Source organism: Paramormyrops kingsleyae, chromosome 23 (genome assembly GCF_048594095.1).
Source record: "Paramormyrops kingsleyae isolate MSU_618 chromosome 23, PKINGS_0.4, whole genome shotgun sequence".
Classification (NCBI taxonomy): domain Eukaryota; kingdom Metazoa; phylum Chordata; class Actinopteri; order Osteoglossiformes; family Mormyridae; genus Paramormyrops; species Paramormyrops kingsleyae.
The window spans coordinates 20,750,116-20,769,913 of NC_132819.1; the positions used below are offsets into that span (position 1 = coordinate 20,750,116).

Consider the following 19,798-nt stretch of genomic DNA (forward strand, 5'->3'; position numbering starts at 1 on the left):
TATTTCTCTTATTTATAAGTGGTTATTAGAGATGGAAAAATCGTGCCCATTTAGATCCACTATTCTGGTTTGGGTTTTATACTGAAAACTTCCACAAGATGGTGATATTGACTGTTTTTTTGTGGTTTTCCGCTCTATTAAAGAGTTTGGCTGTTTCATATTTCGGTGCCTGTATTTCTCAGGGTAAATAATCTCCAACTTCCCATGAGAAATGAGGCAGCACGTTATTTACACTCAGTTCAAATGTCCCATAAGCTGCTGCCAGACGTTTGTAATGGGGATGTTTCTCCGTCGAGGATGCTGTAGGTTCCATGCTGTACCTTTTACAACAAACACTTTACTGATTTTTTTTTTCGGTCAATATTCTGCTGTAAAGGTGCTGAACAGTACGTGATGTCGGGAATGAAAACGAATCTATCCAAAAAGGGTCATCCGGACGCTGACCTCAATACAGAAACGCATAGAAATATCCAATATATTGTTTATTTTTTCTTATAGCACAATATTGTTACTTTCACAATATGTATTGCACAATGCATTTGTTAAATAACGGATGAAAAAAGTAACTTATTCAGGGTGTCAACTTATCTCAGACTTAAATGGTACTCTATGCATCTATAAAGAGGAGCGTTGCCATGATGGAGTGAGGACAACATGCACTTAAAGAACGCCTGTCTTTGCGCATTAAGTTTAAAGTCTGGAGGCAGATGGATATTTTATTTTAATAAAATACTGGCAGACGCTTTGAAACACTGTTTTTACCCCATGAAAGGAAAAGCTACATCTACTGCAAATTCCTTTCACAACACAACGTGAAAGCGACCTGATCTGTGCGCTATTTATAATAGTGGACCGTTCTCCGGTGGAACCAACACCCTGATGGTCTTAGTGTAATGAATTTGGAAGACAGTATGTTACAATTCAACTAAATGGTGCTGTTTGCTTCACTACGAAACTCCTAGACTATAACCAAGGTGTTCATACACGGCAAAATTTATTCACGAAATAATCTCAAAAACTGCTCAGATGTTTATGCACGTGGACACAACCGCACTAACCAACAAATGTACGCTGTGCACTGTGTAAAGTCTTAGATCGAGTCATACACTAATAATACAGCATAATAAATCACGTGAGCAGCAGGGGGCGCTATGCATGGACTAAGGGTTCAGCGTCTTTTTGTTTCATGGCGTTCACCAGCACGAGGGGTAGCTTCGGCGGCTCGCGTGATCACAGGCAGGCCTCCATGCCCTGGTCAGTTATTGTTCAGAACCCACCATGAAGCTGATGAAGAAAAGGAAAGACCACGGTTAGGAAACATCACCCCCGAGAGTAAAGTCTGCTTTAGCCTGCATTCAGACCATGGGAACTTTCCTTCTAAAAGTTGCCAGGTATAGTGTCTTTAAAGGATGTTCATTCCATTGTCAGATGCCTGGAAGAGCAATAATGACTATGACAATATGTTTCGTCAGTCCTACAGGCCAAGGTTATTCAAATCATGGTCCTCAAGGGCCCAGCACTGCTGGTTTTCCAGCCTTCCTTCACCTGTGAGCCAGGTGTGAAGCCTCTGACCAATCAGAATCAGTAATTATTAAACTAACTACCTGGAAGAACTGAAAACAAGGCCTGGATTTGGAATCGAGGTCCAGATTTGAAGAGTCCTGCTATAGGCGACACAGGTAGCCACCCAGGGCACCACCTACTGATGGGGGTGCCGACTTAGCAAACCACAGGAAGGAACATGCATACGGAACAGGCGGTAATGTACCGGGAACCAGCACAGTGGTGACGACCTCGGGGCTCTCCAGGAAAGGAACATGCATACGGAACAGGCGGTAATGTACCGGGAACCAGCACAGTGGTGACGACCTCGGGGCTCTCCAGGAAAGGAACATGCATACGGAACAGGCGGTAATGTACCGGGAACCAGCATAGTGGTGACGACCTCGGGGCTCTCCAGGAAAGGAACATGCATACGGAACAGGCGGTAATGTACCGGGAACCAGCATAGTGGTGACGACCTCGGGGCTCTCCAGGAAAGGAACATGCATAAGGAACAGGCGGTAATGTACCGGGAACCAGCATAGTGGTGACGACCTCGGGGCTCTCCAGGAAGTCCACGTTGCACCTCTGGAAAATCTTACTGTGGTTGGCCTGAAGGTGGCTGCAAGCAGAGACAGGAAGACCCACGCTAATCACATTCTTCCTGGGGGGGAACCCTACCAAGCCCGGGGAAGGGGATACAACTGGTTCATTTTTCCCAAGGTTGGGCTGCTGCCAGGATAGTCCTGCATTAACACAGTGCTGGTGCTTTCTCTCTGCGTTCACACTTACTTCTTCCAGACGCTGCTACATTCCCAGAACTCATAGACCGTGAAGCGGGATTCATCAGCCAGCTTCTGTACCGCGATGCTGCCGAGAAAGACGTAAACAGGAGAAACGTGCTGGATGTTCGCAAGCATAGTTACGGCGGGTTTTTCTATCTATTAATGAAAATAAAGGAAAGGAGAGGACTGGGCATGGAGTCAGCAGGGATGCTGGTCGATCGAGGACACGGAGGCCGGAGTTCAGGGCGTGCCGGTTTTCCTGTGGCAGGGAAGCCCATTGTTGCAGCCTGTAAGTCTGCCCTGTGCTCCACAGAGACATTTCCGCCCCAATGGGCAGCTTGCTTTGGGTGGAACCCAGGGAGTATCGCTCTGCTCCATCTTTTAACGAAGCAGAGGAGGGAACACGTGTCTAATGTAACTATGCTTTATTTGCCATCTGCAAAGGTACATTAGAAAACTTGTTTTCACATAAACTACCTTCTGTCCTTTGAGACAGACACACAGTAGAGAGCAAGGCTTGGGGTTAGGGTCAGGCCATTTATCCACCTCCCCTGGAGCATTTTGGGAGGGGGGGGTTGTTCAGGGCCTTGCTTAAGTACCCAACAGTGATGCGACTATTCTGCCAAAGGCAGGATTCAAACTAGTGACCTTCCAAGCACCGAGGCTGAACCTGCTGAGCCACATGTCACCACAAGCTACTGTCACACAGAGAAGGATGCCTGTGCTGGGATTAACTGCTCATTCCCGAGTGGGGAATACTGTCTTAAGAAAGGAAGGACCTAGATCAGCGTTTTACAGCAGGTCAGTCCACCTAGGAAGCGGACATTCGGTGTGACGGCCGTGCTGAGAGCCGAGCTGCAGTTAGCGCTGCGTCGGTCTCTATGGCTGCTGCACGCTGCACACTGCACACTGCACACTGCACACTCCTGCGACAGTGAACCGACCCATTTGCTGGAGGGTGTCAAGCATTACGTGAGCTACTGAGGGCCCCCAGATTACTGGGGTGGTTGTAGATGTTTGGCATGTGGCCCTACCTTCTAACTTAGAAGTTCCCAATCATTTGATGTCCGGGCAAAAAATGTCACGGATTGGTAAAACCGGGAAGGTGGGGGTGGTGGATTCTAGTGGCAAATTGAATGGTTGTGGTTCCAGGTAAGAAACCCCTTCTCTAACTTGCTGCTTAAATGGCCCTGTGATCTCAATGCCGGTCTGTGAGCCAAGTGCCTTCTGTCACCGAGGAGTGTGAGCTTTGAGAATCAGCAGACTGGATGAGAAGCGAAAGTGAAAGCGAGTGCATCTGTGGCCTGAGAGAACTCACTGCAGGCAGCCGTTCTGGGTGCCGCTGCTCTCGACATACTGCCGGAGGGCCAGACGGAAGTCCTCCATCTCCTCCTCCAGAACCAGCAGCTGCCGCTGGACGATCAGAATGTGCTGCAGAGAAAGGCAAGAAAGGAGAGAGATTCAAGATGGGGCTCCTTCAGTCACTTGACAGCAGAGCATAGCATAGCCACCGTTCTGGGTCACTGTAAGGTGCAGGCTTTCCGATCTCGGTGATGTCAAGGATGGTAGAATATATTGTAGAATGAATTTGTCTTTGGGCAAACAGGTCACATGATGCGTGGGTCACTTTGACTGCTGTGCTACATTTATAGCTCTGATTTCCCCAGGATCCATAGTGTTGTGGGGTCTTGGGATGAGTGTTAAGAACGACTCATTCTGAGTGAGTTACTGGTTTGGTCGTCCCTCCCGAAACTTCTTCTTCGACAGGTTCAAGCCGCAGCTCCTGTGGAAGAAAAAATTACATCAATCCTGGGTTACTGGGACCTGTGATTTTGGCATATTTGTTAGGATGGATCCTGGAGGTTTGAGGAGATACAGATGCGGTAGAGAAGAAATAATTACATGGGAACAAGGAGGCAGCAAATACATGTTGTTATTCACAGTGCAGCTCGACAAAAACTGACATTTCATAAAATAACAGCTGTGCTAAGAATTGACATCTCAGTACCTTAGTCTCTAAGCGGTCAATGAGCTTCTGTAGTCTGTTGATCTGAGTCATCCATCTGTTGTCCTCTTCGTAAAGACCTGACACACGTGACCATCGGAAGACAAGACGGACGGCTTTCACACCGTTCGCATTTTTGACATCAAAGATTTCACCTTTTCATAGGCAGGTGGGGCCTCAGTTTGCAGAAGCGTCATGCTGACGTCTGTGCTTCAGGCTGCACTACACTGTTAGAGTTATTATTCTGAAAACTATCTTTTCCAAAGATCCAACAGATGGACCCAATGCAACATACTGGCTGTAAATAAACATTTTATAAGTCAGCAAAGATGAAAGTATTAAGTAAGAGGCTTGGTCTTTTTTCAGTGAAGCGGCCTGCATGCCATCCCTGAACAGGAAGTCACCTGAATTGGCATTGCTGAGGAAGGAGGTGATTGGAGAAAGGCTGTTATTCCTTTGAAGTCTCCTGTTTGATCGTCTGCCTGAGCACTGGATAGCTAGCCCCTCCGGCTTCGCCGGTCCGTGCCTGCGAACAAAACACACAGAGCAGGCTTCCCTCACTGGGACGGAGCCCTTGCCACCCCCCCTCCCGCTGCCAAACTGTATCTTTTTTTTTTATGTCGTGCACAGTCTTGCCCATAACCATTCAGGGGCGAAATATGCAGATTCCTCCACAAGAAAAAGCAGCAACCGATGAGATCCTGAGTGATGTCAAGCCTAAGGAGCAACCTTTCTGTCAGAAACACTAACGTCACACAGACAAAATGTGACTCCGGTGCCTCCGGAGGTCGATATCAGAATGTCTGTTTGCCTTTCCATCCGTACACCCCTGCAGGTTATAGAGCGGGGGGGGGTCTCTTGTTACATCCCAGCTTGGTCACAGGGTTCTTCAAATCTGTGCTAAGTGACTGTACAGAGCCACACACCCGAAGACAGACCCGACCCCCCCCTCCACAGGGCTCGGCCCTCATCATTCCCCCCGCTGCTTCAGGGAGCTTCAGAGAACCACATCAGACAGAATAGCAAACAAAGAACGCAGGTTCACTTCGCCCTGGACACCAGCCACTGAAAGCAATACTGACAATGACAGGAAACAATAGCAGCAATAAGAATATAAACATCCCTCCGTTTCACTCCTTTAATGTGACCTACCCACAAATTCTCAGCTGCTTATCCTGAGTAGTGTTTGGGGGGGGGGTTGAAGCCTATGAAGGCACAAGGCAGCATGGGGCACAACGTGGGGGGTCCAGCCTGGACAAAAGGCAGGCCAGCCTAACAGCATGTCACCATAATGACATTTCTGTTTTTCAGGTAGATCTGTGAACCCTGCCTGTCAAGTTAAGGTCAACTCCACTGCTAGTTCAAAAATCACGCTAAATACGATCAATTAATTATAACACACTATAATAAAATTAATATAGAATTTAATAATATATAATAAAATCATTTTTTTGTCACCTTTTATTTTGAGGCATCTGTATTTTGACCTGACAGTCAATATCATGACCTAATTTATTCAAGTTCAGATTGTAAAATGGCCCCAAATACTGTTCTTCCCTGCATAAAACGGAAAAAACAACTTGCTGAAGTTGCGCGTCCAGATATTCCTGGATTTCTAAGACTGTCCAAGGCCAGCAGTTCAAACAACGTTTTCTTAGCTTGCTAACAGTTTTCTTTCTGCCTGTGGAGAAACTCGATTTAATCTTGAGGCAGATTGGCAGTGGGTTGTGCAGAAGGTCTCTTTATGCGAGCAAAGTGGCACAGCCAACTTGGGGGTGGGGGCCTGTCATCGGAGGGACTTCTGAAATAGAAATATGTGCTACGGCTGTTAACATGTTACAGCGTGAGCAATAAAATGTTACTGTTTTATTTGTGCACGTTCACTGGTAATGGAAAATTACGTGTATCGTATTTTGATCGATTTTTCTTTCTGGGTTCTCGCTTGGTATATAGGGCGAGGGGGGGAAATATAGGGCATTGTTTCTGTTTTCTGGTTGATGTAGGAAGGGGGGGTGCATAAGAATTTTAATGAGTATGAACATTACTTTAGGATATTGTTTCATTTTCTTTGAACTACTCTGAATTTATAACATCATTCCACACTGGTGTGCTTTGTGTGATTGAAGGAATTCTTTTTTTTTTATTATTTCTGGTGTACTGATTAAGTTGTAAGTAATTCTACATATCTGCTCTAAACTGTTAATATTGTTTTTTGGTTCCTATTAATATCAATTCATACTTTTTTTTTTAACCTCTTTCCTTGTTATTTGGCCTCTGGACACCTGCTGCTGGACCAAATGAATTTCACCCCAAAGGGGATCAATAAACTCAAGTATAAGTCTAAGTCTAAGTCAACTCTAAGTCTAACCCCAGCTCACCCTTCTGGCGGCTGGATGTAAATGTAGGGACAGCGGGTTTAAGCTTGCCGTTGTCCTTAAGACATGCACTCGCACAGCATGCCCCCTACATTTAGCTTCAGCCCCACGTCCCCGTCAATCTGCGCCATTGACCTGTGCGATCGTGAGGAGAGGTTCTCACCTTTCCGGGCACATCTGCTCCGCGGTGGCCTCCACGGCACACTCCAGTGAGCTCTGCAGTGACTGCAGCTGACTGCTGGTCTCCTTCAGCAGGAAGCGAGTGACGAACTGCTCCAGACGAGAAGATCCCAGGTACTCCTGCATGTGAGAGCCCCGGAGCAACCCCCCAAACATCCTTAAATCATTTATCATCAGACTTATGCAATGAAAGGATTAATCATTAATCCAATGTCCAGCTCAGTGGTACTTTTTATATGAAGTCGTGTATTCCAGTACGTGATTCACACTGCAGTACCAGTAGCACATTAGTCAGTCAGTAGGCTGCTATTTTAACAGAATTTGGGTTTCATTGACAGAGCTCCCAGGATGGGGGTTTCGCAGTGTGTTCACTGGCAGTTTGGAGGACAGCGATCGGATTTCAGAGCACAGAACAGGGACATTAATTATGGTCTGAGGAGGGACTGCAGCTCTAAGGCAGCAAGTTCTCAAACTGACTCTCGTCACTCATCAGCGTGATGTGTGAATGACAGCAGCAAATGGAGTCGTGTTCCAGTGAAACCAGCACTGGGGGTGGCGTGTGGTTTGCGAGGCTGTGTTTATAATCAGGACGTTACAGGTTCAAATCCCTGGGTCTGCTAAGTAATTTCACCACCGGGCCCAGAATTTCCGTAACCCCCCCAGGAGCTGGCAGACTCTTAGATTAGGGTAAACACATCTGCTAAACATATGAAATGTGCGCAGACTTGGGGGGGCTTTAGATCCCCTCTCTGCTCTTTGGGTAGAGGATGCACTTTGTGTGTGTTTCCACCTGTAGTCCAAAGACACACAATTATGCTTGCAGATTTCCTACATTGCCCACAGTCCAGTGCCTTAATTCACCAGGAATCAGCTTTGGGTCCCTGTGACCGGAGGTGGATAGTTCAGGACCAGAAAGTAAAAATCCAGTCCAAAATTTTGTTCCAGCCAACCAGCTGAGTATTCATTGAATGTGACTCAATTGGTTGGTTGAAACAAAATCTTGGTCTGGATTTTTACCCTCCAGACCTAAACTACCCACCTCTGCCAGTGACCTTATGCTTGATAAGTGATTGGAAAATAGATGGATGGGTGATGAGGGAAAGTAGGATATTGGTAACATCTGAGCCTGTAATGTTCTGATCGGAGCTGCTGCTCTTCTGCCATCTGCATCCTCAGCGAAGAAAATCAGAGGAAGCGCCAAGCCGCCTTTTCTCTCCCATGATCCATTTCTTGTTCCAAGGTTACATATGACTCACCTCCCCATCAGCAACTTATCTCACAGAGCAGCTGCCACGGGAAGAAACATTAAATAAACAGCCAGGAGCTTTGAAGAATCACTGACTGCCCTATCACACGTTTTGAAAATATTTCAGTAAAACATTTGATATTTTATTTCTGCTTTATCGCTCGCTAATTCTAAGCATCGCCAAAGCATGTAGCTGGTTGCAGCTATTATTGTCGCAGATTGTGGCACAAAGCCTTTGTCTGAGGACTTAAGTGAGCTCTGAGTGACACGGGATTAATTTAAAAATGACACCCGGGCCACATAATCAGGAAGCGGTGATTAAAAAGACACTGATTAGAGATGCCTTTTATGGGAGCAGTGAGAAATGGGGCAGCACCCTGGCGAAGGAAACACCCTGTCTAATCTAAGATAGTCTAAGACTGTGTTTTTTAAGTATATCTGGCTCTGACTAGGAAGACTGGGCATAATTAAGGAGTAATTCACACATGGGGATGGTGCACATAGAATCAGGTCTTTAGTTACATCTGACAAAGACAACGGGCTTCAGAGGGCCTAGTGCAGCTGTGGAGGACAAACTGTAGGGTGAAAACCTTAAACCTAACTTTAAACCTAACCCTAACCCTAAACCTAACCCTAACCGTCTGACAAAGAAGCATGCAAAAGCCTGCACTTCTGAAAGCCCCGAAACAGCAGGCTGCCGTAGAAGCCATCAGCTTTAAAAATTTGATATTTGTACATGCAAATGAGCTGTGAAGAGTCGTGAGAACAAGCACGACCCCCCCCTACACACCCGGCACACTCACCGCGGCTGCTCCCCACTCAAGCAACGCACAACTCACGGCAGCTCTATCGAACGAAAACTAAATTAATGACATCAGTCTGGATGAGGAAAGCAAGCGTGAAAAAGTGCTTCACGGTCTTCTGTCCTCCCAGGTGGTGCAAGACAAAATCAGGAATGGCAGGTAAAAGGCTTCAGATTGGCTGCAATTCAGCTATTCGTACGTATATTCATATGGCTATTCTATTCTATACACTTCATTTATTACGAGTCACAGAAACACTCTTCAATACCCCAAGACAGCGACAACACATGACGCATATATATTTATATACATATACAGTTTATACCCTTTAGCTGAAGGAATAGAACTGGAAGCAGACAAAGGGCATAAAGGTCACTGCTGTACCTCCATGTGCTTTCAGTCACAACCCACCAAGGGATAAAATGAACTTTTATCCAGGGTCAGGCAACAAGGCTGTGGCTTTTGCTCCATAATACCTCTAATACAGCCAATACAGACATATATACACACACAGGAACACACGCGTGTAATAAAGCTCACACCTTTTTGGTTTTGTCCATGGCCTTCAGGATGGAAACATTTAAATCCTCCAAAGCCGCAAGGACATGCTTGTATTCACCGAGGTGTTGGGAAAAGTATTCTACCAAGTTACAAAGAAACAAACAATTATTTGACAGGGATGATACATCAAAGATTTCAATATCACATCATTTTATAGTTAAAATCTTAGGGCATTCGAAACACCAAATTAGTTTGTTTCTGGATGAGTAAAAAATCGGTAATTCTTACCACACAATTCATCCGTATCCACATTGCTGAAGAAAGATGAGAAATACTGGTTAACCAAAAATGAACCAAAACCAACAAAAAAATTGTTCAAACACACCTGGAGTTGTGAAGGCATCAGACTATAAATCATAAATGAAACATATTACATAACAAACAATATAAAAAGATCCAACATATACATTGATGTACTGAGGTGCTAATATTCCAGGGGTACAGAGAGATTTAAATTTTTTTATTGGACTTTCTAGTCTATTGTTACCAAACCACAGCTGTTAATAAACTCTACCTGTGTAGAGTGCATTAAATATGAACTGCATACAGGCACGGGCTGGGGACAGGCTGCAGCACACAGGGATTGGCTACCGCTGATGAGCTAACGGTCTAACAATTCTCCTTTTACACGCGAGAGCAGATCAGACTCTAGCTCTTTGTCCTCATGTTTGTAACCCGACTCATAAGCGGCACCAGTGGATGAGGTCCTTCATGGCTGAGTGAGAATTAGCCAGCCCGGCACGAAGCAGCCATTCAGTGTCGTAGGATGATATACACACCAAAGGTGGTGTGTCATTTAAGATGTTCTCCAAACAACTGGCTGTAAATAACCTTCACATGACATATGATTCATAGTTGAAACAAGATGCCCCCTTTATATATATATATATATATGTGTGTGTGTGTGTGTGTGTGTGTGTGTGTGTTTGTGTGTGTATATATATATATATATGAGATTGTTTAAACAATAATAAGGGATTATATTATACACTGAAAATAATTCCATTTCATGCATCTTCAGTGTCTGGGTTTCACAGGCTGACACTCCAACCAGCAAACACCCAGTGACTCTGGGAGTATTACAATAACTATTATTAGAAGCCACAGCTACATGAGAAGCAGATGAATATCAAACTAAACTGCAGATGAGCTGAGTACCTTGTGACAACGCTGCCATGGAAACCATGGTGAGAAGACTTGGAATTTGAGGAGGGGAGGTTTGACATTCACCCGAAACGCTATCAATGTATAACATTCACCATCTTATTTTGACAAAGAAGCAAAACACTTGGCAGAAACTGAAATTAAAGGTACCAGCATAAAAATACATGACGGTTGATGTAGGTGTTTGTATTTCCATCTGATATTCATGGTATATCAGCATATACTGGAATCTTCCAAAGGTCAAGCACAGAAGGTTGACAGGAGAAGATCCATCTTCCAACCGCTTATCTGGACCAGGTTCTTGGGGGGGGGGGGGGGGGGGTACAGGCAGTACGGTGCGTAATGTCAATCCAAGCACACCATCATGCACAATGGGCAATTCACAGACATCATTTAGCGTAACTGCATCTCGTTGGACTGCAGAAGGAGGCCAAAGTAAGTCACAATAACCAACCAATCAGTGACTGTACTGTCCTTCTGAACCAATTCTGTGTAAAACATTACAAGGATTCAGGCAGTGAACTAGGGGTTCGTCTCCGTGTCCTTCAACCCTCTCACTGTGTATTTCTGAATGCCCAGACTCCTGCCTAAATTAAGACACAATAATGAATCACAGAGAACAACATGTATACATAACCAGCTTCTATGGTCTTAGCTGAGAATTAAGACAAATGATTTCCTTATCATCGTGCTCAGAACATTGTCATTAAAGAACAATGGTTTCTAAATTAAACTGTTTGAGATCTGGGAAGGAAGCTGAGCAGCTGCTTGCATTTTAGCAAAAATTTTGCCTGTTACACGCTTATGGTTTGAGTTCGTCTCACACGCTCAGCTAACCACCTCCCCCCCTTCACTCCTGCCAGAAAGGCCAGTGATGTCGGTGAATTGGGAGCTTGTCGTGCCTGGGGTACAGACCCCACGGGGCCGTCTGTTGTCATGACAGTCGCTTGAAGAGGCTTCCAGCACAAACATCAGCTCAAAGCGCAAGCCATCGAGAGCATTAATAAACAGCACTGGTTTTAGGACAATAAAGAGGCTGCCTCAAGCTGAACAGAGATCAAAGAAAAATGGGAAAGAAGCCTCTGGTAAATCAATATGTTACAGACCCTCTTAGATTAATATTAATACCGATATTGCTTAAAATAAACAACTGGGTGAAAATCCTTCTATTTTAACATCTCATGAACAAAGAGGTCGTTCTTAGCGTTTCTGAAAGCCGTGAAGCAACCTTGCATGGATATCAATACTAAAGAATAGAAACTGGTCTAGAAAACCAAAGTCAGATCAGACTAAAGATATTTAGCTTCTTTAGAAAGCTTGTAAGCATATGAAATACGCTGGTGCTGAAATGGACTTTTCATAATGAAACATGGTCAACAGACAAACAAAGAAAAATTAAATGTAGACGAAGAAAGATCAAGGCAAGTATCTACAGATGTCCATGTGCTCTTTGAGTTCTTCCTGTTGACCTTTTACAAGCGGAAAACCAACGGAAAATCACCCACATAAGACACACACAGTCCTAATTTACACCAATCAATGCCCATTTACTGTTACTAAAGAGCACTAATCTTATCTTAAATGCCAAAGACTAAAATAACCCAGAGAATCAATTTATAATACATTCTGACACACAGAGGTCAAATAACAAATAACATGTTTTCAGTCCTTAATTTAAAAGATTAACACAGTAATAAGTAATGGATTATTAAAATGGGTTTTAAGAATGTTACTGTCTCACACCAACATTATCAAACATATGTTGCAAAAATTAAGATAATGTGTACATATTTACAACTTGCTCATGTGGATAAGGACATAATCTTGAAGCTCAAAACTACAGTTTAAAGTCGTATGAAATTCTTTGCAGTTTTACCCTTGAGCAAGATAATTAACCTGAATTACTCCAGTAAAATATAAAGTTAATTAACAAAAGTGTTTTTGGATAAAGGATGAATAAAAATCTTTAATTCAATAATCCTGTAATGTTTTCCCTCATTCCTGCTACATCCATACATTTCCATAAGTCACTGAAAAGTACAGTGTAATTACAACTGCAAACAAATGAATATCATTACCCCTGCTCTCCCCCCACGCAAAAAGAGATAACAGGGACCCATCGTTTTACGGGGGCATGAGACTAGAGACGTTACTTACTCAGTGTTGTGGGTGTCAATTGTGTGGAAGAGCTCCTTCAGGTCGTCTCCGGTGAGAACGCCATCTGAGAAGTATGCCTTAAACTCATCAAACGACAGCTTGCCATCATCTGCAGAAGACATAAGGGGTTAACAGCATCGCTAATTAAAGAGAATAAGGGAAATACTTCCCTTAGAGACCCCTGATTTAGCTCATCCTGCCTCCTTCCCATGGTTATCACTTAAGTATTCAGATCAGCATTCGTGACACAGACAGGAAACACCTAACAGGGCTTGTTCGTCTGTGGTGGTCCAGCTCCTGCGGGTCGCTGCCCTGATCTCCTGTTTAATCCTCAAGGGCTTTAACAGACACCACATCCACAAGTAAAGGTGAGTCACACATGAACATATCTGAGATTCAAACAGGGATCAAAGGAGATTTTTTTTAGCAATACAAATGCCTGTGAGGGGTCTCCTCCCAAAAATCTTGTGCTGACGTTCATATTTATTATTAAAATCCACACCAAATATGTAATGGATTGCATAGGAAAGTCATACAGAAGATTGTCACTGTAGACTCCGTAACACTTTACTTGAAGCTGCCATCTATAATGCATTATAACGGTTGGTATAAGAATTAATAAAGTATTACAACATCTTCCATTGACAATCATAAGGTGTTGATTATAATACTTAATAAGCTCCAATGAAGCTCTCATCTATAATGCACTATAGATACCTTCATAATGCATTATAATGGTCGGTATAAGAATTAAGGATGCTTTGTACTGCAATATGACTGTATCTATAGTGCGTATAGATGACAGAACATAAGAACATAAGAAATTTACAAAGGAGAGGAGGCCATTCGGCCCATCAAGCTCGTTTGGGGAGAACTTAACTAATAGCTCAGAGTTGTTAAAATCTTATCTAGCGCGGATTTAAAGGAACCCAGGGTTTTAGCTTGCACTACACTAACAGGAAGACTCTTCTGTGCTCTTACTACACACTGCGTAAAGAAGTGTTTTCTCAAATTCAGTTTAAAATGTTTTCCCGCCAATTTCCACCTATGGCCACGAGTTCTAGTATTTAAATTAATATTGAAGTAGCCATTTGGCTGAACAGCATCGAGACCTGTTAGAATCTTATATACCTGGATCATGTCCCCCCTTAGTCTCCTTTTCTCGAGGCTGAACAGATTCAGCTCAGCTAACCTCTCATCATAAGACATTCCTCTAAGACCAGGAATCACCAGCTTCATAAAGCATTCATAAAGCATAATAAACATGGCAGTGATATGTTATGCCTTTTTATAATTATTTATAGCCATGTTAATAATGCTTAATGAATGCATTATAATGTGTTATGAATGTGTTCATAGATTCTTATAGACACGACATTGATAGAAAGTGTTACCAATTCCTATTATAATGTGGAATTCTGCTTTTGTAATCTGACCCGAGTTGGCATATTGCAATAATTTTACTGTTTGACTTTTATAAATATTTCTCTAATATGGACCAAGGAACTTCCAGGTCCTCGCACAGTATGATTTCATGTGGATATGTTGGTGAGCTTCTGGTAATGAGCCTGTTGCTTTTGGGCATAAATGCATTCTGAAGAGTGACATCGCTGTACAGGTCTTGTGTCTCTCCACTGTTGCTGTGTGAATCACATGTCTTTTGTATCACTGTATGTGATGATTTATTTGGAGTTCAGTGGAAAATGGGTGATTTAGAGAAGCCCGAGCTCTGGTTGATACAGAGCGCATGGTTGATACAGAACAATATCATAAACCCCACATCAAAATGCTCACCATTTTTATCTGCTCTTCGTAAAATCTGAAACGGGAACACAGAAAGAGACCAAATATCTGGTTATACTCAATGGAAAACAGAGGAGCTACAAGAGGAAAAGACCATGATACAGATATTCAGCTTCTGAGGATTTACACTGGAGAATATTCACATGGACAGCAATAAGGTCTGCTGTGCTACTACGCGGAGTAACAATACATTATCAATTGGTGCAAACATACCGCTAAAAGTGTCAGTGTGATTATTATTCTATGAGAAGCGCCATCATCATAATCATACTCTGATATAGTATGGAATGACAGGAATGTCCCTATAGCAGTTACTGTACACCAGCGCAGAATGCAGTCACTATATATAGTGATCTCTGCAAAACTTGTAATTTCTGTACTACGACAAGTACTCTTTATGCTCAGCCATCCTTCAAGGGTTAACCTGTTTAAGATCAGAAACCAAATCCTTTGATACATACAAAAGGACACATATTTCCAGATATCTTCACGCCACTTGGGATGTGACAAGGAACCCTGCGGAAAAGCTACCGCATTTAATAATAATTAAACAACACGCTGGTTGTTTTATTACACATTTAAAAATCCTAGTTATTAATTAATATTCTTACTAAAACTGCAAAAATTAAGATCGCATTTTTTTCCAACAGTTAAAAAACTGACAATACGTAGCGCAATCTGTTTCCCGTACTTACGCTATAATTATTATTTATATGTAATTTTACTTTCATATAGGCCTAGTCTAAATACCTAGCATCTTCATACAATAATTCTGTGGCGACAATCGATATTTAAACAATATGTGTTTGGAATTGTGTTCCTGTTGAATATAAATCTCATGTGAACTACTACAGCATAATTTCTAATGTGCAGAAGTTGCAAAAATGGGCATGGATTTCTTAAAGGATCTTACCCCTGTCTTAAGTGATCAGTGATTTTTAGCATTTCACAAATTCAAAAATCATATGTCAGCCGAATCATTTGTCATTTTACTTACGTCCAAAAATATTGACATTCCCTTCTTCAGCTCCGACGTCGCTTTTACTTCGTGCTCAAGAGACTGCGCTTCTTCGGAGCTATCCATTTTTGCCGGTGATGTTTGGCGCCGTTAACAAATTAATGCCAGTGGATTTTATCCGTAAATTCAGTGTATTGAGACTAAAAGGGGTTAAGCAAAACACTATATGAGCCGGGGGGGGCGGAAAGCGTCTCAGTCAGTAGAGTCGGTCGGGGAAAGCGCGCCGCCTGCGTTCGCAGCCCGGCAGAACATTAGGACTGCGCTCCGGCGGGGCGGAAAACGCTCCGCTACAGCAGTTAATTAGGCCATCATCTCCAAGTAGCCGTGTCTGTGTGAGCAGACGTGAATATTCCGAAAATACTTAGAACACAATGCATGAAAACACCGTGGTTGTGAAATCGCAGTCGATCGCAGGGCGCACATTACATTTTACAGACACCAGCTTTCATAACTAACATGTGTTTGCACTGAAGGAGGAAAAACAGAGAATAAACCCACGCAACAATTGAAGAACACGAGCAAACATGAGAAATATGAGCAGCAAAATTATGCATTTATACAAATAATAATAATGAGTATTACAATTGTTGTTGTTGTTGTTGTTAGGGGCAGTGTGTAGCTCAGCAGGCTAGAGCGCTGTATCTGTGATCAGAAGGTTGCTAGTTTAACACCCTTCAGCCATGGGCGATCATAGCTAGGTCCAATAACTCGGGGTAATAGCCCCAGTTATTTTAACCCTAGCCCCGAGTATTTTAGTCCCGATTGCAATCTACCTTCATCAAAAAAGCTGTCAAGCCTCAGGTAATCTTGACTTAGTCCCTGATCTTTTCAATAGCTAGAAACCACCCCCCGCCAAAAAAAAAAGCTCCAGTGGCACCAGAAATACGGCCTGACCCTGCAATCGGATGCCTGGCTTCACTCCCAACTGTGTGTGTGTCTGAAACGGGAGCAAGATGGGGATGTGGAGAAGAGGCATTCCAATACACCGGCAAATGGCAAATAAAGCTTTATTTTTATTATTATTATTATTATTATTATTATTATTATTATTATTATTATTATTATTATATTACTGCAAAGTATAAATCAACAAAAATGTTTAGAAATCATTTAGAAAGATCTGCATTTTACTCAACATTTATTTGGCTATATTTATTTATTTAATATTTACTTATCGTATGTTTATCATCATAAAGCATACAAACAATAAGTTCTAATTCAATATACTATGATAATACAATATATTTAACAACTGCTCCGCCTAGTGGAAGAGCAGAACTGAAAATTATGGATTCACATGAAGAGAAACTGGGGGGGGGGGATTTACATCCGAATTTACATTCATGGTCCAGTAACACATCATAATCCTTATACCTAACATATACGGAGGTCCTGTAATTTGTGAAACACAATCAGTCCGTGTATGTATTTTTTTTCACCTCATCACTTTTCGAAATTCTCAAAAAAAAAAAAAAAAAAAAGCAACTCATTTCAGTTCTAAGTTCCAAATATTTGTAAAACAACCTGAAAAGTTTTAGATAAATATGCTCAAAATAAATATATAAATATGTGCCTGTTTATTATATAAAAATAGAATGATGTTATAAACCTGAAATTCGAACCTTTCAGTTATTTGTTTTTGCGTTTGTCATGAGTGGGGTATGGTAGGCAGTGGAAATAGGATTTTTTTTCTTTGATTGGTTTATGTTTCTTTGTGATGTCCGCGCTGTGGCGTGTGACTAATTAATAGACTTATTTGCTCATTTATTTTGTGAGGGGCGCGGAAAGAGGCAGGTTTTTGGGGCGTTGTCTGCCGCGGAGAACGGATCGAGTGATCGGAATTGATGGAAGACGATCTGTAACTGGACCGAACGTGGTTTAATTGCACGGCGATATTGCTGTTTTAAAAGGAATGTTTTTACTTTCTTTTATGTTTTGAGCATGGGGCCGTGTAAATAGCTTGTTTTTTCTTTTTCTTTCGTTTCTCTTTTTCTGGTATTGTTTTTTTTTTGTTTGTTTTTTGTTTTTTGTAACTGGCAGTAGTGTGGTTTTATTGTATTAGTTTTTTTTGTCTGTTCGTTTGGATAATGCTGTGAGTTTGCAAGACTGAATCTATGTAATTTGTTGTTTTTCTTGCAGATTTTATGCAATTATTATTGACATGAACATTAAATTATTGACATGGATCTAAACTGTCTTTAATTATGAATACTTTGTCAACATGAATAACATGCTGTCCCTGATGCATGGTACTGTATATTGTTATTGTGGGTGGAGAATTTCCTCAATGGTTTCTCCTGAAACTATGACATAGGGAGCTGGGACTCTTTGTCTAGAAATAGTTGTAGGCTATTATCTGAATACTGTAATCAGCTTGCTAGGAGCTCAGCCTTAGGAACTGGGTATGCATTTATTTTTTATCTGTACCTTGCAACTCTATCTTTGTTCAAGGACATGTAGAAAATGTAGAAAAACATGCATTAAAATATTAACATTTATTAGGTTTAAAACATAAACCAGGGACATTTAGTACTGACTAATCTGGAATATACATTTTTAGCCCAATATAAGAAACCCTTTACAGTCTTTTTTATGGGAAGTTAACATGGCAAATAAATTATTTATGTACAGGACACAAAAACACACGCAAAAGCAATACTGACTCATCTATGTAGTGGTACTGTCATGCAGTGTAATGGATGACACTGGTGTAATGGAGAAGTTGGATTACACCGAATGACGAAAACATTACACCAAATGACGAAACTTCGACTTCAACATATACAGTATACCACATGGACAAAAGCATTGGGACACCTGGCCATTATATCACAGGAACTTTTATGACATTGCATTCTAAATCCATAGGCATCAGTATGGAATTTGTCCCCCCTTTGGTGCTATATCAGCTGCCACTCTTCAGGGAAGGCCTTCCACAGGACTTTGGAGTGTGTCTATTGGAATTTCAAAAGTTATAATCTTAGAATTCTCCAAAATGTGTTTGTGTACATATTCTAGAATTGTTATGCATTTTTAGATGCTTCCAACTTTATGGGAACAGTTTGGGGAAGGCCCTTTTCTGTCCCAGAATGACTGTGCCCCAGTGCACAAAGCAAGGTTCATAAAGACATGGTTGGGTGAGTATGGGGTGGAAGATCTCGACTGGCCCACATAGAGCCCTGACCTCAATCCCAACAAACACCTTTAGGATGAATTAGAGCGGAGACTGTGAGCCAGGTCATCACATCCAACATCAGTGCCTGACCTCATAAATGCTCTTCTGGATGAATGGGCACAAATTCCCACAGACAGATTCCATATTCTTGTGGAAAGCCTCCCCAGAAGAGTGGCAGCTATTATAGCACCAAAGGGGGGAACAACTCCATATTGATGCCTATGGATTTAGAATGAGATGTCATAAAAGTTCCTGTAGGTGTAATGGCCAGGTGTCTCAATGCTTTTTTTTTTTTTTTTTTTGTATTTTATACGTTTATTTAAAGAGGTAATGGTTTAATCAAAGTGCAGACCACTACACTGAAAGACAATTTAGCAGTTTGACATTTTATTTTTCAAAAAGTTATTCGAAACATTAGAAACTGTAGTTTTATTTCATGTTTTCTATGCATATGGAATCTTCGTAAATATAATTTAACGAGGACACAAAAATGGGAGCATCTTATATGAAATAAAAACCTCATTACAGCAAATCATATAGAAATAATTATTCCTGGGCTCTTGCATACCTCCAACTACAGCCAACTTTGCACGCCATTTACGATTATTTACATTTACATTTACATTTACATTTACAGCATTTGGCAGACGCCCTTAGCCAGAGCGACTTACATAAGTGCTTTAAGACTCCACAATGAATTTTTCCCGATACTAGCTCAGTAAAAACCAAGGCTATGAATACCATCGATCTAATACTCTGTTGGAAAAGTGCTTTTTTTTTTTATTCATTTATTCATTTTATTCATTATTAATGAATGTTTGTCAGTACATTATGTCTTGTCTCTTAAACTGTCCTATTCTCAGCTCGGCAACCGCGTATCTCACTGGACATTGTACAGCTGTGAATGTAACACATAGAACTTTGAAACCTGAAATCAGTAACCGAAGACGGCTCGGAACAGCCTTTTCGGAAATAGCAGACAGT

At 42.0% G+C, this 19,798-nt stretch overlaps 1 protein-coding gene across 3 annotated transcripts; it reads right to left on the minus strand.

Moving 5' to 3' along the window:
• Positions 1–467: 467 nt before the first annotated feature.
• Positions 468–16,041, minus strand: necab1 (N-terminal EF-hand calcium binding protein 1). Of its 3 annotated transcripts, none has more exons than XM_072705808.1 (13): positions 15,619–16,038; positions 14,613–14,637; positions 12,819–12,927; positions 9,726–9,751; positions 9,479–9,576; positions 6,871–7,007; positions 4,737–4,858; positions 4,336–4,412; positions 4,057–4,110; positions 3,646–3,758; positions 2,335–2,412; positions 1,921–2,164; positions 468–1,284 (listed from the first exon to the last, which is right to left on the minus strand). In XM_072705808.1, the coding sequence occupies exons 1-13, from the start codon at positions 15,703–15,705 to the stop codon at positions 1,267–1,269; spliced, it is 1,188 nt and encodes a 395-aa protein (XP_072561909.1). In that variant the 5' UTR covers positions 15,706–16,038; the 3' UTR covers positions 468–1,266. The 3 variants fall into 3 exon arrangements, with proteins under 3 accessions (XP_072561909.1, XP_023675848.1, XP_023675846.2); XM_023820080.2 differs by having other exon boundaries at positions 2,073–2,164; positions 15,619–16,031; XM_023820078.2 differs by having other exon boundaries at positions 468–2,164; positions 15,619–16,041.
• Positions 16,042–19,798: the final 3,757 nt, after the last annotated feature.

Bases quoted from the DNA above. Each gene is read 5' to 3' on its own strand.
- necab1 (XM_023820078.2), bottom strand. From the start codon at position 15,705: ATGGATAGCTCCGAAGAAGCGCAGTCTCTTGAGCACGAAGTAAAAGCG. The intron at 14,638-15,618 runs GTAAGTAAAATG...TTCCCGTTTCAG, and splicing joins GAATGTCAATATTTTTGGAC to ATTTTACGAAGAGCAGATAA. The intron at 2,413-3,645 runs GTGAGTTCTCTC...CTTTCTCGGCAG, and splicing joins ACCCAGAACGGCTGCCTGCA to CATCGCGGTACAGAAGCTGG.